Genomic DNA, 20,623 nt, shown 5'->3' on the forward strand with positions numbered 1-20,623 from the left:
TCTTACCTGTACGAACTTTGGCTGCTAGTTGTATTTAATTAATTATTTATTTAATTTTTGCATTCAGCTGTGAATTTTAAGTGTTGGCTAATTCAGAAATAGGTGCTACACCCAAATTTTGATTGTCAATTTTGGTTTGCTATTGACACAATAAACGGCTTATTTCTCCTTCGTTTTCAGACTTGATTATGATTGTGATGACAATTAAAATCAATACTTTAACAAATTTATTACAATAAAGTTTTTCTTAAAAATGAGTGATACCATTTATTGTTGAGTATAATAGTTATACAATACAGAATATCGAATAGTTAAAAAAATCGTGTAATTTCAGTCTCTGATTCATAATGCTCTACGTGGTCACTTATTATTTGGATGGCTTGACAGGGAAAAAAGGGGTCTTGGATTTAAACATAAAACCTTTGAAAGTGGGTCTTGTATTTTATTTTAAAATAATAAAGGCTTCCTTTAGACTACAACAAAATCTGGATCAAGACTTGCATCATATGTACCTGTCTCTCTCTCTGAGAAAACCATCATGTGGCTGCCAATGAAACGCCATATAAATGTTATTTTCCAAAATATATCAATAATTTTTTTTTTTAAATGATTCAGAAGGATGACTTTCTCAAGCATCTGTGGAAAAAAGAATCCAATTACTCCCATCACAATTCTAAGACTGTTCTATGTACACACTGCAGAGCTCCTGAAAGTTGCATATGTAAAGTCCACTTGTCCTAAGCATATGTAAAGTCCACTTGTCCTAAGTGTGCTCCACAATGACTGGTCAATCACTCTATCACTACCTTGCCAACTGGTCCATTTAAGAAAAGTTATTGATAAGCACTACCCTTCATCAGCATGTCCTTTCTGCTGAAGAGTCTACTATGGAAAATTTAATTTTAATATATATTTAATGCATATTCCATGTTTGTCTTTTTCTTCAACTTTTACCAACTTTTCATATCTGAAAGTTGAATCATGTTAGCTCTGGTCATGGTATTATGACAACATGTCACCATGGAAACATGCCATCATGGTAACATTCCACCAGGGAAACGTTTTTTATACCATTTTTAGACTAATGCCCAACTCTACTTGCAAAAGTTTACTGTTTTTGTGATTGAAATTTTTCTACTGTGTTCACTAATCAAGTCTTTAGCCATTATTATTATTATTATTATTATTATTATTTTGAAGGCGTGAAACCTTGCGAAGAACTTAAGGCAAAACAGAAATGTAAAAAAAAAGAGCTGAATATAAATTTGAAACGGGGGTAATATTTTGCCAAACCGCAACCCAATCCAAGTTGCCAGAAGGTCACAGTTAATTTCTTGTTTTGTTTTTTTTTTTAAATAAGAAAACATTCCATTTTTTACAAATGAAAAAGAAAATTTAATTTTCACAAAATAAGGTTTTTCTATATTGCACTTCAATAACAAGAAGAAATTTCAGACTTAACCATAAACCTCTGAAATCGTCATACCCATGCCAAAAAGTGAAGCAATATCGAGTTTAATCTTTTTAATTGTAACATGGAGTAACCTTACCATAAACAACATGTGAATGTGAAAATATCTGAAATGAAAATTAAAATCTGTTTTAAGAAAACTAATTCATAAACCCTTTTTAGGGACCCCAGTTATTCAGAAGAAAAAGACCCATTTTTTATCAACTATCTAATCCCAAGCTGCAGAAGTCCCTTCACACACTTGGGAATTATTGATTTATTTTAGGATACCTGTATTAATACACCTCATAACTGCATGAATTAGCACACTTGTCAGATTAGCCCTTGATTTTACCTGGCCAGTGATAATTACAGGTGAGCAATTGAGTAGCTACCTGGACTGAAGGCAGGAGAATGTCACTTCAAGATGTCACAAGTGTGATAAACAGTTACCATAATGAATATTAAAATCCCCCATCCACCTGCATTATGCATAGCACTGGATGAATGATTGTTGAGCTAGGATTTGAAAAAAATATAATAGCAACTAACAAAGGATGTTATTCACATGTACCGTAATGTAACGTAATTCAGCGTCTGTCCTATTTTATCAGTTCCCTCTGCCATTTAAGTCTTTAGCTGACTAAGACAGAATTCCAGACTTCCTCATGCACTTTAAAAAATTTACATTCAGGGATTATTCCAACAACAAAGTTTTAGGGCCCTTATCCCGAGCATTAAGCATTTGTATTGGATAACAAATGGGAAGGGGGTATCCCCCACAAATCATAAATATTAGGGTTGATGTCTCACTTTGAAAAAAAATTCAACAGCCTGACAGAATCTATTTCCATTTGCTTATAGCCCATGTGATTAGCCATGCCTGTTTATGAACATGAAAATAGGTTTGAAGAAATAAAAGGATTATGTAGACTCCTAAGAAAAGTTGTGTGGGGGTAAAAGAACTGTTTCATTGAAACCTTTGTAAATTAAAATTGTGGTATTTGGGGGATTTTATTTTGCTGAAGGAGGCATAGTGGCACAGTTTAATTTTCACTTGAAAGAAATATTCTTTAAATAAATTAGAAAAGTCAGCATGATTGTTAAAACAGTATTACAACTAATTCCTTCTGACACGGCACAAGGTTAAAGAGTGAATTTGTCATTCAGAGGATGCAGTTGACAAAAAATCCCACTGACTCACAGCAGAACAAATCTATTAAGAAAATACATTGCAACATATGGCACAGAGAATAATAATTATAAAGTCTTAATTTAACCATCTGTGTGCCATAGTGTTAAAAATTATGCTAGCAGACGTCACTGTCAAGCAGTCGTAACATAATGTTCTAATCCATATCCATCTGTATCCATATCATCAATGAAGATGGCACACATGCACAAGAATTCTGGGAAATTTAGCAAGCAAGCTCGATTAACAAAAAAAAATCATCCGTATCAAAATTTGAATTCAACAATGCCAATATTTTGCCATTTTTAAAAATGGATTTTTAATAAGATAAAAAGGCAGCATTTGCCAAAAGTTTTATGATACTGAAAAATTCAGGTTGAAGTTTTTAATTTTTTTTTGTAAATATGAAAAGGTCATAATGTGTAATAATTTGCCATAATGGATCATGTACGTGTAGAAGGCGATACAGAAGATTGATCAGTTGACCAAATAAGCTTCTTTATTATTATGACGATGATGATTATCATTATTATTATTATTACATTATTATTATTATTATTATTACATTATTATTATTATTTATATTATTATTATTATTATTATCATCATTATTTTTATTATTACATTATTATTATTATTATTATTATTATTATTATTATTTTGTGCAACTGCCTTTCTCTACATCTAAACCCAAGGAACTAACAGCTTTCTAACCCAGGTAACAATTCACTTTGTACTGAATTTATAAAAAGCCTTTGGGACAATATAAACAATATGGAAGCAAAGATACTGAAATGATCAACAACAAAGCATTATTTGCAGCAAGTCATCAGCAGAATAAAATTCTACTGACTTATCTTTTAAGGAGAGACTTCCTACTTTTTCCTGAGGCTACCATTGAAGGACAGAAAGGCTGTGACATAATCATGGCTTAGATTTACCCATATATCCATCAATGCCCTGTCCACTGTGTGTCAAGTAAATAACAAGGTGACTTGAATGACAAACTAGCCACAATAAAAAACCCACTAAATAACAATTACTCTCAATCAGATTGACAGGGTTACTTCATTTTATCAATTGGGACCGCTTTGCCCTTGCAACAGTTTCTGATTCAGTAGACTTATAGACAATTGCAGTCAAACCTGTTCCATGGATGTCATATCTTTATAGCAGACATCTGTATACACACATGATATTGTTTTTTCCCATGTAATACCAGACATATTTCATCATATGATACGAAAACTACCCATGATAATTTAATGAGTGGGAAAGCCAGAAGTTAAAATGTCAATTTCCTGTACCACAAGATGATATAAATCTATTATATTTTTTATTATATACCAAACTTGCTCCCATGTCAAAGCTTTGAAGATTCAATTCACTTTTCAGCACACCACCCTTTTCATCATTCACCTAAATGTCCACTGCATTTATTCAGTATCACAGAAAATAATAGATCTGAGAAACCCTAAGTTTGTGACAACATACTGTTGCAATAAATTAAATTTCAGGAATTCTGAAACAGTTGTCACGACTGTTAGAAAGGACATTACTTCATAAAAAAGCAAACGATGGGGAGCCAAATTTCTTCAGCAAAAACTAATTACCATGCCTGAAAGAAAACGGGGTTTCTATTTTTTTATCCGCAATTACAACTCACAATCAAGCATGGCATGGCATGATGGGAAATCTTGTATTCACGTCTGAAAATAAAGAAACCCCCAACGATGTCCGATTTTTCACAACAAAACTATATAATAAAAAGGTCCTATAAATCACATTCTATATACATACACTATGAATTAACCAATTTCTATGGATTTTCTGGTGCGACAAACTAGGAATATGAAGAGCCAATTCATTTCTGGCAACAATAGGATCCCTTCCACAAACCATGAATGTAAGGGGCCAATGAAGAGTGATCCATTTCTGGCAACAATAGGATCCCTTCCACAAACTATGAATGTATGGGGCCAATGAAGAGTGATCCATTTCTGGCAGCAATAGGATCCTTTCCACAAACCATGAATGTAAGGGGCCAATGAAGAATGATCTGTTTCTGGCAACAATAGGACCCCTTCCACAAACCATGCATGTATGGGGCCAATGAAGAGTGATCTGTTTCTGGCAACAATAGGATCCCTTCCACAAACCATGAATGTAAGGGGCCAATGTAGAGTGATCCATTTCTAGCAACAATAGGATCCCTTCCACAAACTATGAATGTAAGGGGCCAATGAAGAGTGATCTGTTTCTGGCAACAATAGGACCCCTTCCACAAACTATGAATGTAAGGGGCCAATGAAGAGTGATCCATTTCTGGCAACAATAGGATCCCTTCCACAAACTATGAATGTAAGGGGCAAATGAAGAGTGATCTGTTTCTGGCAACAATAGGACCCCTTCCACAAACCATGAATGTAAGGGGCCAATGAAGAGTGATCCGTTTCTGGCAACAATAGGACCCCTTCCACAAACCATGAATGTAAAGGGCCAATGAAAAGTGATCCGTTTCTGGCAACAATAGGATCCCTTCCACAAACCATGAATGTAAGGGGCCAATGAAGAGTGATCTGTTTCTGGCAACAATAGGATCCCTTCCACAAACTATGAATGTAAGGGGCCAATGAAGAGTGATCTGTTTCTGGCAACAACAGAACCCCTTCTACAAACTATGAATGTAAGGGACCAATGAAGAGTGATCCATTTCTGGCAACAATAGGATCCCTTCCACAAACCATGAATATAAGGGGCCAATGATGAGTGATCCATTTCTGGCAACAATAGGATCCCTTCCACAAACCATGAATATAAGGGGCCAATGATGAGTGATCCATTTCTGGCATCAATAGGACCCCCTCCACAAACCATGAATGTAAGGAGCCTTCTTGTTGTTATTGTTGTTATGGGGTTTAACGCCATATTTCAGCACAAGATAGGCTATACATGGCGGCCAGTATTAATGGTGGAGGAAGAACCCGGGAAAACCCCGGAAAGACCCACCGACCCACGAGAAGCTACCGGCAAGCTTTCTCACATATCCACACTGAACGAGCCCGAGACTCGAACCCACGTAGACAGTGGTGAGATGGCAGTGATCCGTGACGGAGGGCGCTTTAGACCACTCGGCCACTCGGGGCCCCGAACGTAAGGAGCCAATGCAGGGAGCCAATACATAGTGATCCGTTTCTGGCAACAGCAGGACCCCTTCCAAAAACCAATTTAAGCAATAGCAACAAAGTCACTTAACCAAACCATAAAAGCTGATACCACATAAAGTAATGAATTTGCCGTATTTGGCACACGCAAAACTTGATGCAAATGTCACCTGCTCATAGTATTTGGTGTACATTAATTCAACTTATCAAAGTGTGAACACAAGTTTTTTTTTACTGTATCTACATTTGTCAACCAAGAAAATAAACATACATGTGTATACAATTTATATCTGAAAATCTAAACATGAACAAAATTCTGAAAAAAATCCTTTGTGGCAAAAGTCTGTATTAACAAAGTTTCGTCATGAATTCAAACATTTATTGCCACACACACATACACGTATATATGTGTGTGTTTGTGTGTGTAATAACAACAACTTGAAAATTGAATGTTATCATTTTTACTTTTTGAGTTAACAGCAACAGAATTATGTGTACACTGGATATGTATGCGTAAAATATACAAGACCATGAACTTGATTCACGTAGAATGTGTCACAAAGAGTTTCATGGAATTCACAATGAATCACAAGTCTTGATAAATGGTTTGATGGAAGTCATGAGTAAAGAGTCGAGGCAAATGGTTTGATTAGAAGACACAAAAGGTCTTCATTATGGGGCTGGGTGTCAAAGACAATTAAACAAGATGCTGGCCATTACTTGCATATCAAGCCTGGCCATTACCTGCATGTCAAGCCTGGCCATTGCCTGCATGTCAAGCCTGGCCATCACCTGCATATCAAGCCTGGCCATTGCCTGCATGTCAAGCCTGGCCATCACCTGCATGTCAAGCCTGGCCATCACCTGCATATCAAGCCTGGCCATTACCTGCATGTCAAGCCTGGCCTGTACCTGCATGTCAAGCCTGGCCATCACCTGCATGTCAAGCCTGGCCATCACCTGCATACCATGCCTGGCCATTACCTGCATGTCAAGCCTGGTCATTGCCTGCATGTCATGCCTGGGCATTGCCACTAGCCATTGCCTGCAAGTCAAGCCTGGTCATTGCCTGCATGTCAAGCCTGGCCATCACCTGCATGTCAAGCCTGGCCATCACCTGCATATCAAGCCTGGCCATTACCTGCATGTCAAGCCTGGCCTGCATGTCAAGCCATACCATCATCTGCATGTTAAGCCTGGCCATTGTCTGCACGTCAAGCCCCAAGCTTTAATAATAAGGGCAAGTAGTCTCACATCAGGCATTAATCTAGGGTGTGGACAGATATGCAAACAGATGCCAACAGGATCTCCTGGCCAAGTATTAATCTTGGGTGTAGATGTATATGTTGTTGTTGTAGGGTTTAACACCATTTTTCAGCACAAAATAGGCTATAATTGGCAGCTAGTATTAATGGTGGAAGAAGAACCCATGAAAACCCCAGAAAGAACCACCAACCCACAAGAAGCTACTGGCCAAGCTTTCTCACATACCCACATAGGCCGAACCCAAGACTTAAACCTGCACAGACAAAGGTGAGACACAAATGCAAACATAATCTCTCCATCAAGTCTTAATCAAGGGCAGAGGTTCTGAAACTTTTATGGACCCCCCCTTGGTTATCCTCAGCGCCACCTACCGTACCTCATAAAAAGCATCATTCAGCATTAGCGTCCACCTCGGTAATCTCACTGCCTCTCAGGGGGCAGTATTGCCCATTTTGAGAACCACTGGTCTAGGGTGTATATGGATATACACACATATGCCAACATGATCTCTTAGCAAAGCTTCTGCTAAGGCAGACTCACAGAAATGACCAAGCTCCATCAAGCTACAACCATCTTTTAGTCACTTGTTTTCTGTTTAACACTTCAATAAACCGTTGCTTTATCTGCATTCAAACTACATGTAAACCATTAGATAATCATGGTCGAGGTGCAAAGCAAGTCAGACTATGAAGCAGCATGATCAGCAAAGGTCTGACACCTAGGAACATTTCACTGTAACTTTATAAACATGAATTCAACCCAAAAGTCTGACACTTACGCAAATTTCACTGTAACTTTATAAACATGAATTCAAGCCAAAGGTCTGACAGCTAGGCAAATTTCACTGTAATTGTAAATCTATGAACCAAACTTTATTGATTAACTGGTAAAGTACACAAAGAAAATCTTTAAAAATGTTATGGAAAAAGGAATGACAGTTACTGGTCTTGGTTACTGTATATACACCCTTATAAGCCAAATCCAACTATATAAACCATAGATACTGATCTGCTGCATGACAATGTGCCTGCAAATCAGGGTCTATGTTGTCTTTTCTACTGATTTCTCCAAACAAACTGCACAACCCAGATCTGTTGGTGTATTATGCTACAGCAGATCTGGGTCTGTGCAGTTTGCAGTTGGACTCATCTACTAAGCAAGTATGTATGGTATCTTGGCCCCACTTGGGTATTTTATTTATTGCTACTCTCTATGTAAGTCTTGTTAAATGTCTATTCTATCAACTTATCAAACAGCAAACTGTATTACCATCTTACACTTCTACCCATGACCAATCAGTGCGGGTTCATATCCTACCTATGACCAGTTGGTGTGGGTTCATATCCTACAAATGACCAATCAGTGAAGGTTCATATCCTACCCATGACCAATCAGTGCAGGTTCATATCCTACCCATGACCAATCAATGCAGGTTCATATCCTACCCATGACCAATCAGTGCAGGTTCACATCCTACCCATGACCAATCAGTGCAGGTTCACATCCTACCCATGACCAATCAGTGCAGGTTCACAGCCTACCCATGACCAACCAGTGCAGGTTCATATTCTACCCATGACCAATCAGTGCTGGTTCATATCCTACCCATGACCAAACAGTGCAGGTTCATATCCTACATATCAAATCATCATGGGCTGGCTACTATGGTGTGTCCATGGGGGAGGCACTTTACACCAACTGCCTCAGTATTAATAACCTTCATGTGTCATTGTGCCATTTAAAAAAACAAACCACTTCTAGTGTTGTATCTGAGAGTAGTAAAGTGACATATACTTGTGTAATATATTCACACTCTGCTGCATTGACTCTTCCCTATGTGCAAATTAACTCAGCTCCACAGGTATAAAATTAAACTCCACAGATGTGAGTAGAATAATGGGATGCTTATTTATGGATTACCAAGTATATTCAACTATATTCCTAGTGGACTCAAAGTGGTAACTCAGTGGGTTGTAAGATCCCAAGCAAAGTGAAGACAGGGTCTGACTCCACCTGTAACACCTGCATATTACAGTGTAATTGGGTGTGTATTAGTGGAAACTATAGATATATGTGGAAAATGGTCAACACACTTAGTGCAAAATGTACTAGAATACCATTCAAGCACAGCACTACTGCCAGACAAATATGGTATTTATAACCTAAATGACTTTACCAAATACTTGTTTTCACTATAAACATCAATAGTGAGCCATGGTTTTCAAAAGTTCCCACACTTTTTTTTTTTAGAGCTACAAAAGCACCACTGAGCTAACTATACTGCCAGTGCTATGGGAAAATCTATGTAAGCCTGACACCCTATCTCTCCCTTGGAATTAGCACAGCTCTTCTGCAAGAAGGGCAAACAGTTGCATGCTGGGTAAAATACATAATGCATCATAACAGAAAAACACATACACCCTGTGGTGACTGTTACATGAAATATTGCAAAAGTGTGTACTTCCTAGCAATAACGCTAAATATGGATCTCATAATCTTAAAATAAAGACTGAAAAACAGATACAATACATAGGCAGAAAGATTCAAAGCATAAGGGAGGTATTTATAGGATTACATTTTGTCTGGCAAGGTGAAACCTTCTCTCTCCAAATGTTTGACAATGTATTTAGGGCTGACAAATGGAAGAGGACGATGTAAGAATGTCACGCTCTGGAAAAGGACTTAAAGAAGTTATGTCAACTTATTTCCCTTTCCACTTAACTTTTAAATAATATCATTGCTCAAACATCCAACTTCCTACTTCAGGTGCAGTGACCTCAGCAACATCCTAAACAACCACTACATTTGTCAAAGTGACAATGACAACGTGACCTGTTGCAAGTGGTCCAATAAATCTACTTCTCTCCTGCCTGTCCCCATGAGAAGACAGCTAACAAGAAATGGATATTTTCAACACATGTCATCTATTTTTATGTTCACCATGGCAACAATCCCAAATCAATCATCCTCCTGCACAGTTATCCAATAAGGCAATGTGAATACAGTTGAACCCGATTTTTAAAAAAAAAGCCAAAAAAAACCCAAATCCCTCTAAGACAACCACCTTTTTTTAAAACCTTTTTATTTTAAAAGACAACACAAAATAAGCATCCCATAAATGCTTCCATAAAACAGCCACCTAGTCATTACTACTAGTCACAAATGTGGCTCCCCCTTGCAGGTTTAATGTTTCCAAATTTGGTGAATTTCTTCCTACAGTTTATGAGGATACTAAGTTACTGACAGGAAGATGGTGAGACAGACAGACAGACAGACAAAGGGTACTGCAATATTCCACAATTAGAGCAAGGACATAAATACATGTATAGTCCCACTACAGCCTCTTGTCATCCAGTAGTACGAGAACAAATTAAAAACTATTTTAAGGCCTGGAGTACTCTGGAGACACTGTCAAATCTGTATCAGCAACAAGTGCTGACTATGATCAAAGATAACCTGACCATATGTACTGCTACATGAGTTTGTAAAATTTTCCTTACTATGTATGTGAAATCAGTTCATTAGTTGCCTCTTCTTCCTTATTCTGCATTTGAAATCAGTTTCATTATTTGTTGGGTTTTTTCCTTACTCTGTTAAGTGAAATTAATTTAATTATTTGCCTCTTTTTCTGAAATGTCTTCTGAAAAATTATGCAAGATGCTAATTCCAGACATTCTCCCTTCTGTTCAAAATGTTGGAGTATTTTTTTAATAATACTTCAAGACTCTTCCTTCTCTCCATCTCCCTCTCTTTCTCTCCACCTACCTGAGGGACAGATGCACTGGTAGGTTGTCTCCCCTGCCTTGTAACACTGTCCACCATTTTGACAGGGATCGGGACTACAGGGTTCATACAACTGCTCACAACGCTGACCTCTGTATCTGGCTGGGCAGTCACACCTGTTAAAAGAATTATAATAAATAATAAAACTCAAAAAGATAATAACCAAGCTTAGTTAATGAAGAAAAGATTAACTTTGGACAAATCACACCCAACTTGAACACAAAAAAATCTGGAAAATTCTCCATGTTCTTAAGCAAAGACCCAACCTTTGACCCGGAACTGATTCCTTGTCATAGATGTACCATAAATTGCTTAGCCAGATTATAGACAAACGTATCATGCATGCCCTTTCTCAGTATAGTTATTTTGCCTATTTTACAGCATCCTTTCATTTGAACATCATGAAGTTTTTACAATTCCAAACAAGTACTAACAGACATGTAAGGGACCCAGGGCTTTCAATAACACACAAATGTATGTCACCGATGCAATCAAATTAAAAAAGACTCGTTAAAACCCCAGCCTAAGAGTCCCGCAGGACGCAATAAAAACTGACCAAGTCGATTTCCAGCTTGCAGAAAAGGTCGAAGTTTCTCAAAACAGAGATCTCAAAGATTTTCTACACCGTCTGTTAAGGTCATGCTCATTAATTATGCATTGTGTTCATTTCCAAGTGTAGCCGAATAAGTATAGTGCACGTGATCTGGAAAGGATGACGTGCTAAGGATTCAAATTAAATTAAACCTTACGATAATAAATATTACTACCATTTGTTGCTTTCACGTCAAAACCAAGACAAAATACTGTTTGCAAATTTGGATAAGTATTTTGGGGGTTAAACACATACATGTCAGCCATTATGCTTTTGTCATAATCATTACACCTTTTTTCCAACAAATTACATTTCATGTTCTCCAGTATATGGATTATGCTGCTTTGGTAAATTAAAAAATTAACTAAATAAAAATCAGTCAGAAGTTGTGTTTATCATTTTTAGTATCATCTCTTTAACACATTAACCCCTGGAGCTTTTAGTCATTTTCGCCTGAAAATCGAGTAGGGAACACATTTTGAAAGCTATTTCTGAACAGACTCAAAAACACCAAATCCCCGGTCAACTTTCAATAACATACTGCCTAGCTGTGTTAGAAACATCGTTTTTCATTGGCTATTTGACTCGCGCATGAGCAGAAGGGTAAAAGTTGGATTTTTTATAAAAAAATTGTTGCTAAACAGAGCCATTATTTTTGTATGGAGACCACTCTTTATTCTGAATGCCCATCTTATCCTACTTTTTGCAAAGGCTCATCTGTCTGTTCGCAGTTCATACTGGTTTGCCTTAGATCTGACACCAAAAAGTCTAAAATCTGGACACAAAATCGGATTCCAATCACGGGCGAATTTTGGGTAGAAAAAAGTCGGGTCCAAAAAATGAGGGTTTTTTATCTGTATTTTGTAGTGCAACTAGATATTCCAGATTATTTGGTATCATTGTAGAGCTACATCTGTCTACCTTTCTATAATACCACCCACTTTAGTGTATCATGCATGACCATGACGCTACAAAGCTCAGCAGTAGGCTACTACCTCCTGCCCTGTTAAGTCGTCGCTAGGGGTTAATGTGTTAATTCCACTTGTATACATTTAAGAATCTGCTTTAAAGACATTACTGCAGCATATTCCCTGTTTTCTATTTATAGCAACTGTATATGACTCATCAAGAAAACAGATGGGTTTCATCAATTTGAACTTTTATAATATTCATATTAAAATTAGCTAGTAGACCAGTCTATGGTTTTATAGAAAATAGTTCCAGATTATAATCAAGACACTTTACGATGTGACTTGTGGATGTTATACGACAGAAATAAGGACAAATCAACACCATTTTACAAACTTAAAAGAAGAATATGAGAGTAATGTAATACAGCACTTCGGACTGAGCACATGAATGTTCACTGCAAAATTTAGAATTAAATGCACGATCATCCAGTTCTGTAATTAAGATGCCTCACCCGATATTTTTGTTTTGGAGGGCTCGACATATTACTATCTATAAATATCAGCTTTGTGAAGCATGTTCCCAAGTCGACTGACGGGATATCAATTTTAATACATGAATATTTAAAGAATTACAAATAAGTAAAACTGACGGTGACTCTTTATTCCTAGCATTATAATGGACATTTATCCACTTCATGTATGCCCAATATGCTTGTGATAGGGGACTGCAACTATTGCTGGTGGAACTCCCATTTTCACCAAAATTCTAGTGATCAATCTTTCTCTCCCCCCCCACACACACAAACACATAAACACACAACTTACTGTAGAAACTATAAAGTGGGACCCTTTATCATCTTGTAAGGACCCTATACAATTCAAATGTGGAGGTCCTCAGGACTCCATAAAATATCTATTTAATGGAAGCACTCAGACCCAATTTTAAATGTTATTAATTATATAAGTGACCCAACATGTAGATATAATTCCAAAAAGATTGAGTTTCTGAATCTTTCATCAATTCTAACATTATTTTCTCGATGGTTATTTGTGTATTGTTTTTCAATAGAATGTGTTGTTTCAAAATTAAATCACTTGCAATTCTCATGTACTTTTCGAAGGTAACCACCAAAATTCAAGCACCTGCCAATAATGAAAACAAAGAATGGGGGATGGAAAGGCTTGAAAAATCCTCAGTTGAGCAAATACTTTGTTATGTACATTGTACGATCAATCAAGAACCTTCATGCTTGGGATAGCTCAGTGTTTCAGTGTTTCATGACACAGCAACACAAAACAGGTTAGTGTGTGTGTGTGATTTGGGTTTTTAACATAGCTTTAACAATTTTTCAGTCATATCGCTACGATATCTGTAGTGTGGCAGTTTATAGTGATGTCAGAACACTGGGGCATCATGCCGCAGACATGAAGCATCATGTCCCACCCAGTCACAATTATTCTGACATCAGACCGACCAATCCCAACACTAACCTCTTAATGATGAGCACCAAGCAAGGCAGCTGTTAGTATGTACCATTTTTACAAGTCTTTGGCACGACTTGGCCAGGGTTCAAACAGGTTAGTGCTGAGATCATTGAAGTAAAGTGCTTTGTGCAAACACAGTAGCCAACCCAAGCTGATCTGATGGAAGGATTTAAACTTACACTGTCGTGAATTCAGCTAGCTAACCACTAAACCGCCATGGGCTCAAATGGGTTTGGTCAAGATTTACTTGGTCATGATAATTTTATAGACAATAATCTACCGTTCCATTAGTCTGTAAAATCAATACATTCAGGTCCCAGTTTCACTAAATTCCTTTAAAATTTTCATAATTGAGTTTTAACATTATCTTGCTTCTAATACTTATTAATGCTATCAATATTTGGCATTTTGTCAGCAGCAGAAACAACAGAAAAGATGTAAACTTAATCACTTGACACTTGCAGATCTTTTTTGTTGTTGACAAAAGTGTTGAGGAATTCCTGAACTTGTCCTCAGCAATAAAAATGAACTCTTTTAGGCATATTGGTATGACCGAATTTAAACCCACCCACCCAACACCTCAAAAAAGAAAAAATAATAAATCCAGGTTTGAAATAAAATCTCAGCCTGCTTTCTTTTTTTTAATTATTGATTTTTATCAATTTAGATATAAGCTTGAAAAAACATATTTGATATCTTCAGTAAAATCCCTGCAAGATAGCCAGTATCCAGATAATGGTTGTTTGACTGTAATATACACTACACTACATCTTGTCCAAATTAAATAGTGTGCTCATAGTCTATCAGACAGCCAGTATCCAGATAATGGTTGTTTGACTGTAATATACACTACATCTTGTCCAAATTAAATAGTGTGCTCATAGTCTATCAGACAGCCAGTATCCAGATAATGGTTGTTTGACTGTAATATACACTACACTACATCTTGTCCAAATTAAAAAGTGTGCTCATAGTCTATCAGACAGCCAGTATCCAGATAATGGTTGTTTGACTGTAATATACACTACACTACATCTTGTCCAAATTAAATAGTGTGCTCATAGTCTATCAGACAGCCAGTATCCAGATAATGGTTGTTTGACTGTAATATACACTACACTACATCTTGTCCAAATTAAAAAGTGTGCTCATAGTCTATCAGACAGCCAGTATCCAGATAATGGTTGTTTGACTGTAATATACACTACACTACATCTTGTCCAAATTAAAAAGTGTGCTCATAGTCTATCAGACAGCCAGTATCCAGATAATGGTTGTTTGACTGTAATATACACTATACTACATCTTGTCCAAATTAAAAAGTGTGTTCATAGTCTATCAGAAGGGACATCAAGTCTCTATGCAGACTACAGTGTCTGTCCTATTGGGTTGAGTGACAAATTTATATGCAGACTCAAGTGTCTATTCTTTAAATGGTATGTCAAGTCCCTATGCAGACTAGTGGCTATTCTATTAAATGGGATGTCAAATCTATGCAGACTACAGTGTCTATTCTATTAAATGGGATGTCAAGTCTATATGCAGACTACAGCATCTATTCCATTAAATGGGATATCAAGTCTATGCAGACTACAGCATATATTCTATTAAATGGGATATCAAGTCTATGCAGACTACAGCATCTATTCTATTAAATGGGATATCAAGTCTATGCAGACTACAGCATCTATTCTATTAAATGGGATGTCAAGTGTATATGCAGACTACAGCATCTATTCTATTAAATGGGATATCAAGTCTATGCAGACTACATCATCTATTCTATTAAATGGGATGTCAAGTCTATATGCAGAAGACTACATTATCTATTCTATCAAAAGGACTATAAAGTCTCTATGCAGACTACCGTGTATATTATATCAAAAGGACTATAAAGTCTATGCAGACTACAGTGTATATTCTATTAAATGGGATATCAAGTCTATGCAGACTACAGCATCTATTCTATTAAATGGGATATCAAGTCTATGCAGACTACAGCATATATTCTATTAAATGGGATATCAAGTCTATGCAGACTACAGCATCTATTCTATTAAATGGGATATCAAGTCTATGCAGACTACAGCATATATTCTATTAAATTGGATATCAAGTCTATGCAGACTACAGCATCTATTCTATTAAATGGGAGATCAAGTCTATGCAGACTACAGAATCTATTCTATTAAATGGGATATCAAGTCTATGCAGACTACAGCATATATTCTATTAAATTGGATATCAAGTCTATGCAGACTACAGCATCTATTCTATTAAATGGGATGTCAAGTCTATATGCATAGACTACATTATCTATTCTATCAAAAGGACTATAAAGTCTCTATGCAGACTACAGTGTATATTCTATTAAATGGGATATCAAGTCTATGCAGACTACAGCATCTATTCTATTAAATGAGATATCAAGTCTATGCAGACTACAGCATCTATTCTATTAAATTGGATATCAAGTCTATGCAGACTACAGCATCTATTCTATTAAATGGGATGTCAAGTCTATATGCAGAAGACTACATTATCTGTTCTATCAAAAGGACTATAAAGTCTCTATGTAGACTAGTGTCTATTATATTAAATGGGATGTGAAGTCTTTATGTAGACTAGTCTTTTCTATCAGATGTGATGTCAAGTCTATATACAAACTACAGTGTCCATCATATCAAAAGGTTTGTCAAGGTCAAGTCTATATGCAGACTACAGAATTGATTATAGAACTAAACATTTATAAGGGAAATTCCCTCCTACATTTGAAAGATAAGAGTTTCCAATTACGGCAAATATTTTTATTTAAGTAAACAAAAGGATGCAAAAGTTATGTATAGTTCTGGTGCATTAGATTAAATTTATGGTGTAATTTTGTTTGAAAACAAGGAAGAATCCCCTAGCCACACATCACAAAATAGAACACAAACAATAATGGATATTGTGGAAATTTGTACTAATTAGATTTTCATTCCAAAATGTAAGTGTCACAATGTATTATCATTACATAGGTGATTCCCTCAATCTTCCTTTAACCTCTTTCTCATGGCTACACTTTTAGCATAAGAATGATGTTGGAAATTTACTTATCTATGCTTTAAATGTAAATCACTGTGGTTCAAGCAGCTTAATTTAACCTCATTCCTGAGATCATATTAAAAACAAACAACACCACTGCATTAAGTACCAACAGTAATTAGCTAACTTTGAATGGAAACTAATTTATCAGCCATAGGTTCCATGTGATCTGACCCAGGAGAAACTGACATCTCCTCATCCACATCAATTACTAAATGATTGACAGAGTAACATAACTAATTCAGTTTGTGAGGGGAAAGACCTTTCCAAATATTTATTTTATGCCACCTAAAATCATACACAGAAGAAAATCTTCAATACTAAATAACGTGAATTTTACAGGTGTTTTACACTCAAAAAAATCTCCAATTTGAGCAAGTCAAAGCAATAGTTGTTGTGACTGCAAATTACATTACACCTATATTTTAAATAAATTTGTAGGTACCATTCCCACATGTTGTTCTATATTAATTAGGTAAGATTATGTAACTCACACAAGGATTCAGTTTATGGCCATCGAACTGGTTGCAGGCATGGGACTGATCATTTAATTATCCGAGGGGGACAAAGACGTATTTTATATAAAAACTTTTGAGCCACCAAAGACACTTTAAAAAATGTCCTGTTCTGATTTGTAGCGCAAAGAAATATTAAAATATCCACAAGTTGAACAGAAAAAAGTTAGTCTGAGATAAAAGAAAAAATAATAAATCAAGGTTTGAAATAAAATTTCAGCCCCCCCTTGCCCCCTCCAAAAACAAATGGTATATCCCTAATGAGACCAGGGGCTGCTAGGATGACAGATTGCCAAGTTGGAAATGTCTATTTATCCTGATATTGGCCTAAGGGTAGGATTTAGGGGAACATTTATCTTCAACTAGGAAACAAATAGGGTCAATATTCTGACTGGTTTTTATTTCTGCAGGCACTTTGCATTATGAGGGTTAATGAAGAGTGGCAGTGGAAAGAAATTATAAAATATGACTGATCTTGTGCCATCTCTTTAAAACAACAAACTCCATTCTCGAAAACTCCTTATGAAAATCAAAAACTGAGCTGATCAGACTCTCTCTCCATTTACCTAATTACGGTTCATGCAAAAATTTTATCAGAAAAATTCAAGCCCTTTTCAAAGACTATTCTAAGAATTTTTTAAAGTTTTTAGCACTATAACTGCTGAAGAATGTAGATAATGATACCATATATACTAGCTTTTAAGACGAGTCCAACAGCAAATTGCCCAGACCCAGATCTGCCGTCGCAAATATGCAATGGCAGATCTGGGTCTGTGCAATTTGCTAAGAGTAATCTGTAGAACAAACAATACAGACCACAATCAGGTACATTATGCTAAAGCAGATCAGGATCTTCTTTACTTACCTATTGATTCGACTAATAAGCGACTGTATATGGTAAATGTGGCCCTCATAATGGAATTAGGTATTTCATGCTTAAATCACAACTCTGGAATACTTTTTGTTTCAGACTACCTGAAGTTTAATGGATTTTACATCATTTGGGGTAAAGGAATGTTCAGTCCTCTCATCAACATTAGTTCGGGAGGCAGCAGTCTTATTTGCCAGAGTTTCCGACTCCAACAATTTTTCAAATTTAAACAAAATATTGATTTTATTCCTATTGTCAACATTATTTTTATGCTTTTCACTCTTGCAATGGGAATTCAGAGAGCTTTCACTCACCGACCTAGCAGAATTTAGTACAGCCTGACAAGTTTCTAGGTATACTGATGGACGGTACTTTGTAGCCAAAGCAAAATGAATGAACATTTTCAGCTGTCAGATTCCAGATTTTGTTATTTTTCATGAATTAAAATGAAGATATATATATATATATATTATATTAAATCTGAATTCTATCAACACTTGTTTACTTAAGTAATTTTTGGTTCAACAGGGAAACAAACATAAGTTTTGTAGACTTTGTTTACTGATGTGCAAGTTGTTATATAGTCCACACCCATTAATCAACTTTGGAGATTCACAGTGCTAATCTAACAACAGCTAGCTCGGATCAGACATCTTTCGATAAACACAATATACAGCACTTAATTTATCACTTGGCAAGCCCCTCTCCTTTTCTCCTTACCGTTGGACTATGTGTATAGCTCATGGGAATCTTGTTTAATAAATAATAAAAATAACATCGCCAACCTTTATTTATCAGCCTTAATAGCCCAATCAACACAGCAGCAGTTCATTTGTAACAAACGATGGTTATGACCCCAAAGACATAATGAGCACATTAGCAAAACCAACCAGAAGAATTGCCGATTATTTAAGCAATCAAACATGGAGGCAAAATTCATGAATGATTGTGTTTCTAAATTTTTTAAAATGGATCTTTAATTTTTATTTTTACTTCATACAGTCCTACCCACTTGTATCAACATTGCTTACATCGACAAAACACCTATGTCAACAAAAGAGCAAAGTCCTGAGTCCATGATATTTTGTCACAACCAAATGTGTCATGCTTATGTTGACACAGCGAAAAAAAATAAATGTATATGTTGACAATGTGAAAATATAAATAAATCCTTTGGGGGGGGGGGTAATTGTTTGTGTTGACCCATACTTAGTTCTACAATTACATGACGTTGTTGTCAGGCTTTAATGTTGACTTCATATTAACGAACGGCCTTATGTTTGGTTCTCCAAAGCTGGCCTTTTTTGCGGTGACTTAAATAACACGTGCATCGGTCATCAAACCAAGCCAGTTACAGTCGTCAACAAGAACAACACACCCTTCATCAAAATATGTCAGCACCAAATAAAAGCATTGGATTATGCTATAGCTGATAATCCTAATTATATTTATTACTCTTATGTGTAATTATATTTATTACTCTGTGTTATTATATTTATTACCCAATGTGTAATTATATTGCTGTGTAATTATATTTATTACTCTATGTGTATTCTGATATTTGTGATGTTTTCCAAGTTTTACTTGAGCTGTATGAAGGCCTTTTTAAAATGTGTCATAATATGTTTTGCAATCATTTGTCATTAGCATTTTTAATTTCAAAAGAATGCATAACTCGTTAACTGGCTTTCATTTTCCCTTGAACATCCTCGCTAATTTGGTAGCCACAGTAATATGAGTACATCCATTTCATCAAAAATTTAATTAGCATGTAAATAACAACAATGCAGCCACCTGCTACTGGGAACAATAAATATCGTGGTGAATTGTTTGGTCGGAATGTTGGTTGACAATGGGATACATCAGGACTACCATAGCATGACATTACCAACACATGCATTTTCTAACATGAGACTCAAATTCATTGATTTTTCAAATATACATGTACATAATGCAATTATTCCATTATGAATTTTATTACACAAAGGTAACAAAAAATATAAATTGTCAATATACAAGTTTATTTCACACTGGTTTTATCTTCATTTAAATCAAACTTTCCATAGTTTATTTTTTTAAAGTGTACGCCCTGCTCATTGCCAACTGGTCAACTCTTACAGATGAATTTCAGTATTATGCAGGTCAAACAGAAATTATCCCCCACCGTCACCACACCCCAAAACATCTATCTCCACATTCACCTATGTTGACAATATTACTTAGCATATCGAGATAAACAGGTAGGCCTGCATTTATGTCAGTAAATTAACAGTTTTTAATTAAACGTGTTTATCTTGAAAATAAATCTTT

At 36.0% G+C, this 20,623-nt stretch overlaps 1 protein-coding gene across 2 annotated transcripts in view; it reads right to left on the reverse strand.

Moving 5' to 3' along the window:
• Window positions 1-20,623, reverse strand: part of LOC149777750 (uncharacterized) — a 155,183-nt gene that overhangs the window by 97,077 nt on the left and 37,483 nt on the right. For both annotated transcript variants that reach the window (XM_089938800.1, XM_089938799.1), the window contains exon 6: window positions 10,838-10,971. In XM_089938800.1, coding sequence (XP_089794926.1) covers window positions 10,838-10,971 — 134 coding nt within the window. The remainder of the gene's footprint in view (window positions 1-10,837; window positions 10,972-20,623) is intronic.

Source organism: Sinohyriopsis cumingii, chromosome 17 (genome assembly GCF_028554795.1).
Source record: "Sinohyriopsis cumingii isolate HCF-2022 chromosome 17, ASM2855479v2, whole genome shotgun sequence".
In the NCBI taxonomy this organism is placed as follows: domain Eukaryota; kingdom Metazoa; phylum Mollusca; class Bivalvia; order Unionida; family Unionidae; genus Sinohyriopsis; species Sinohyriopsis cumingii.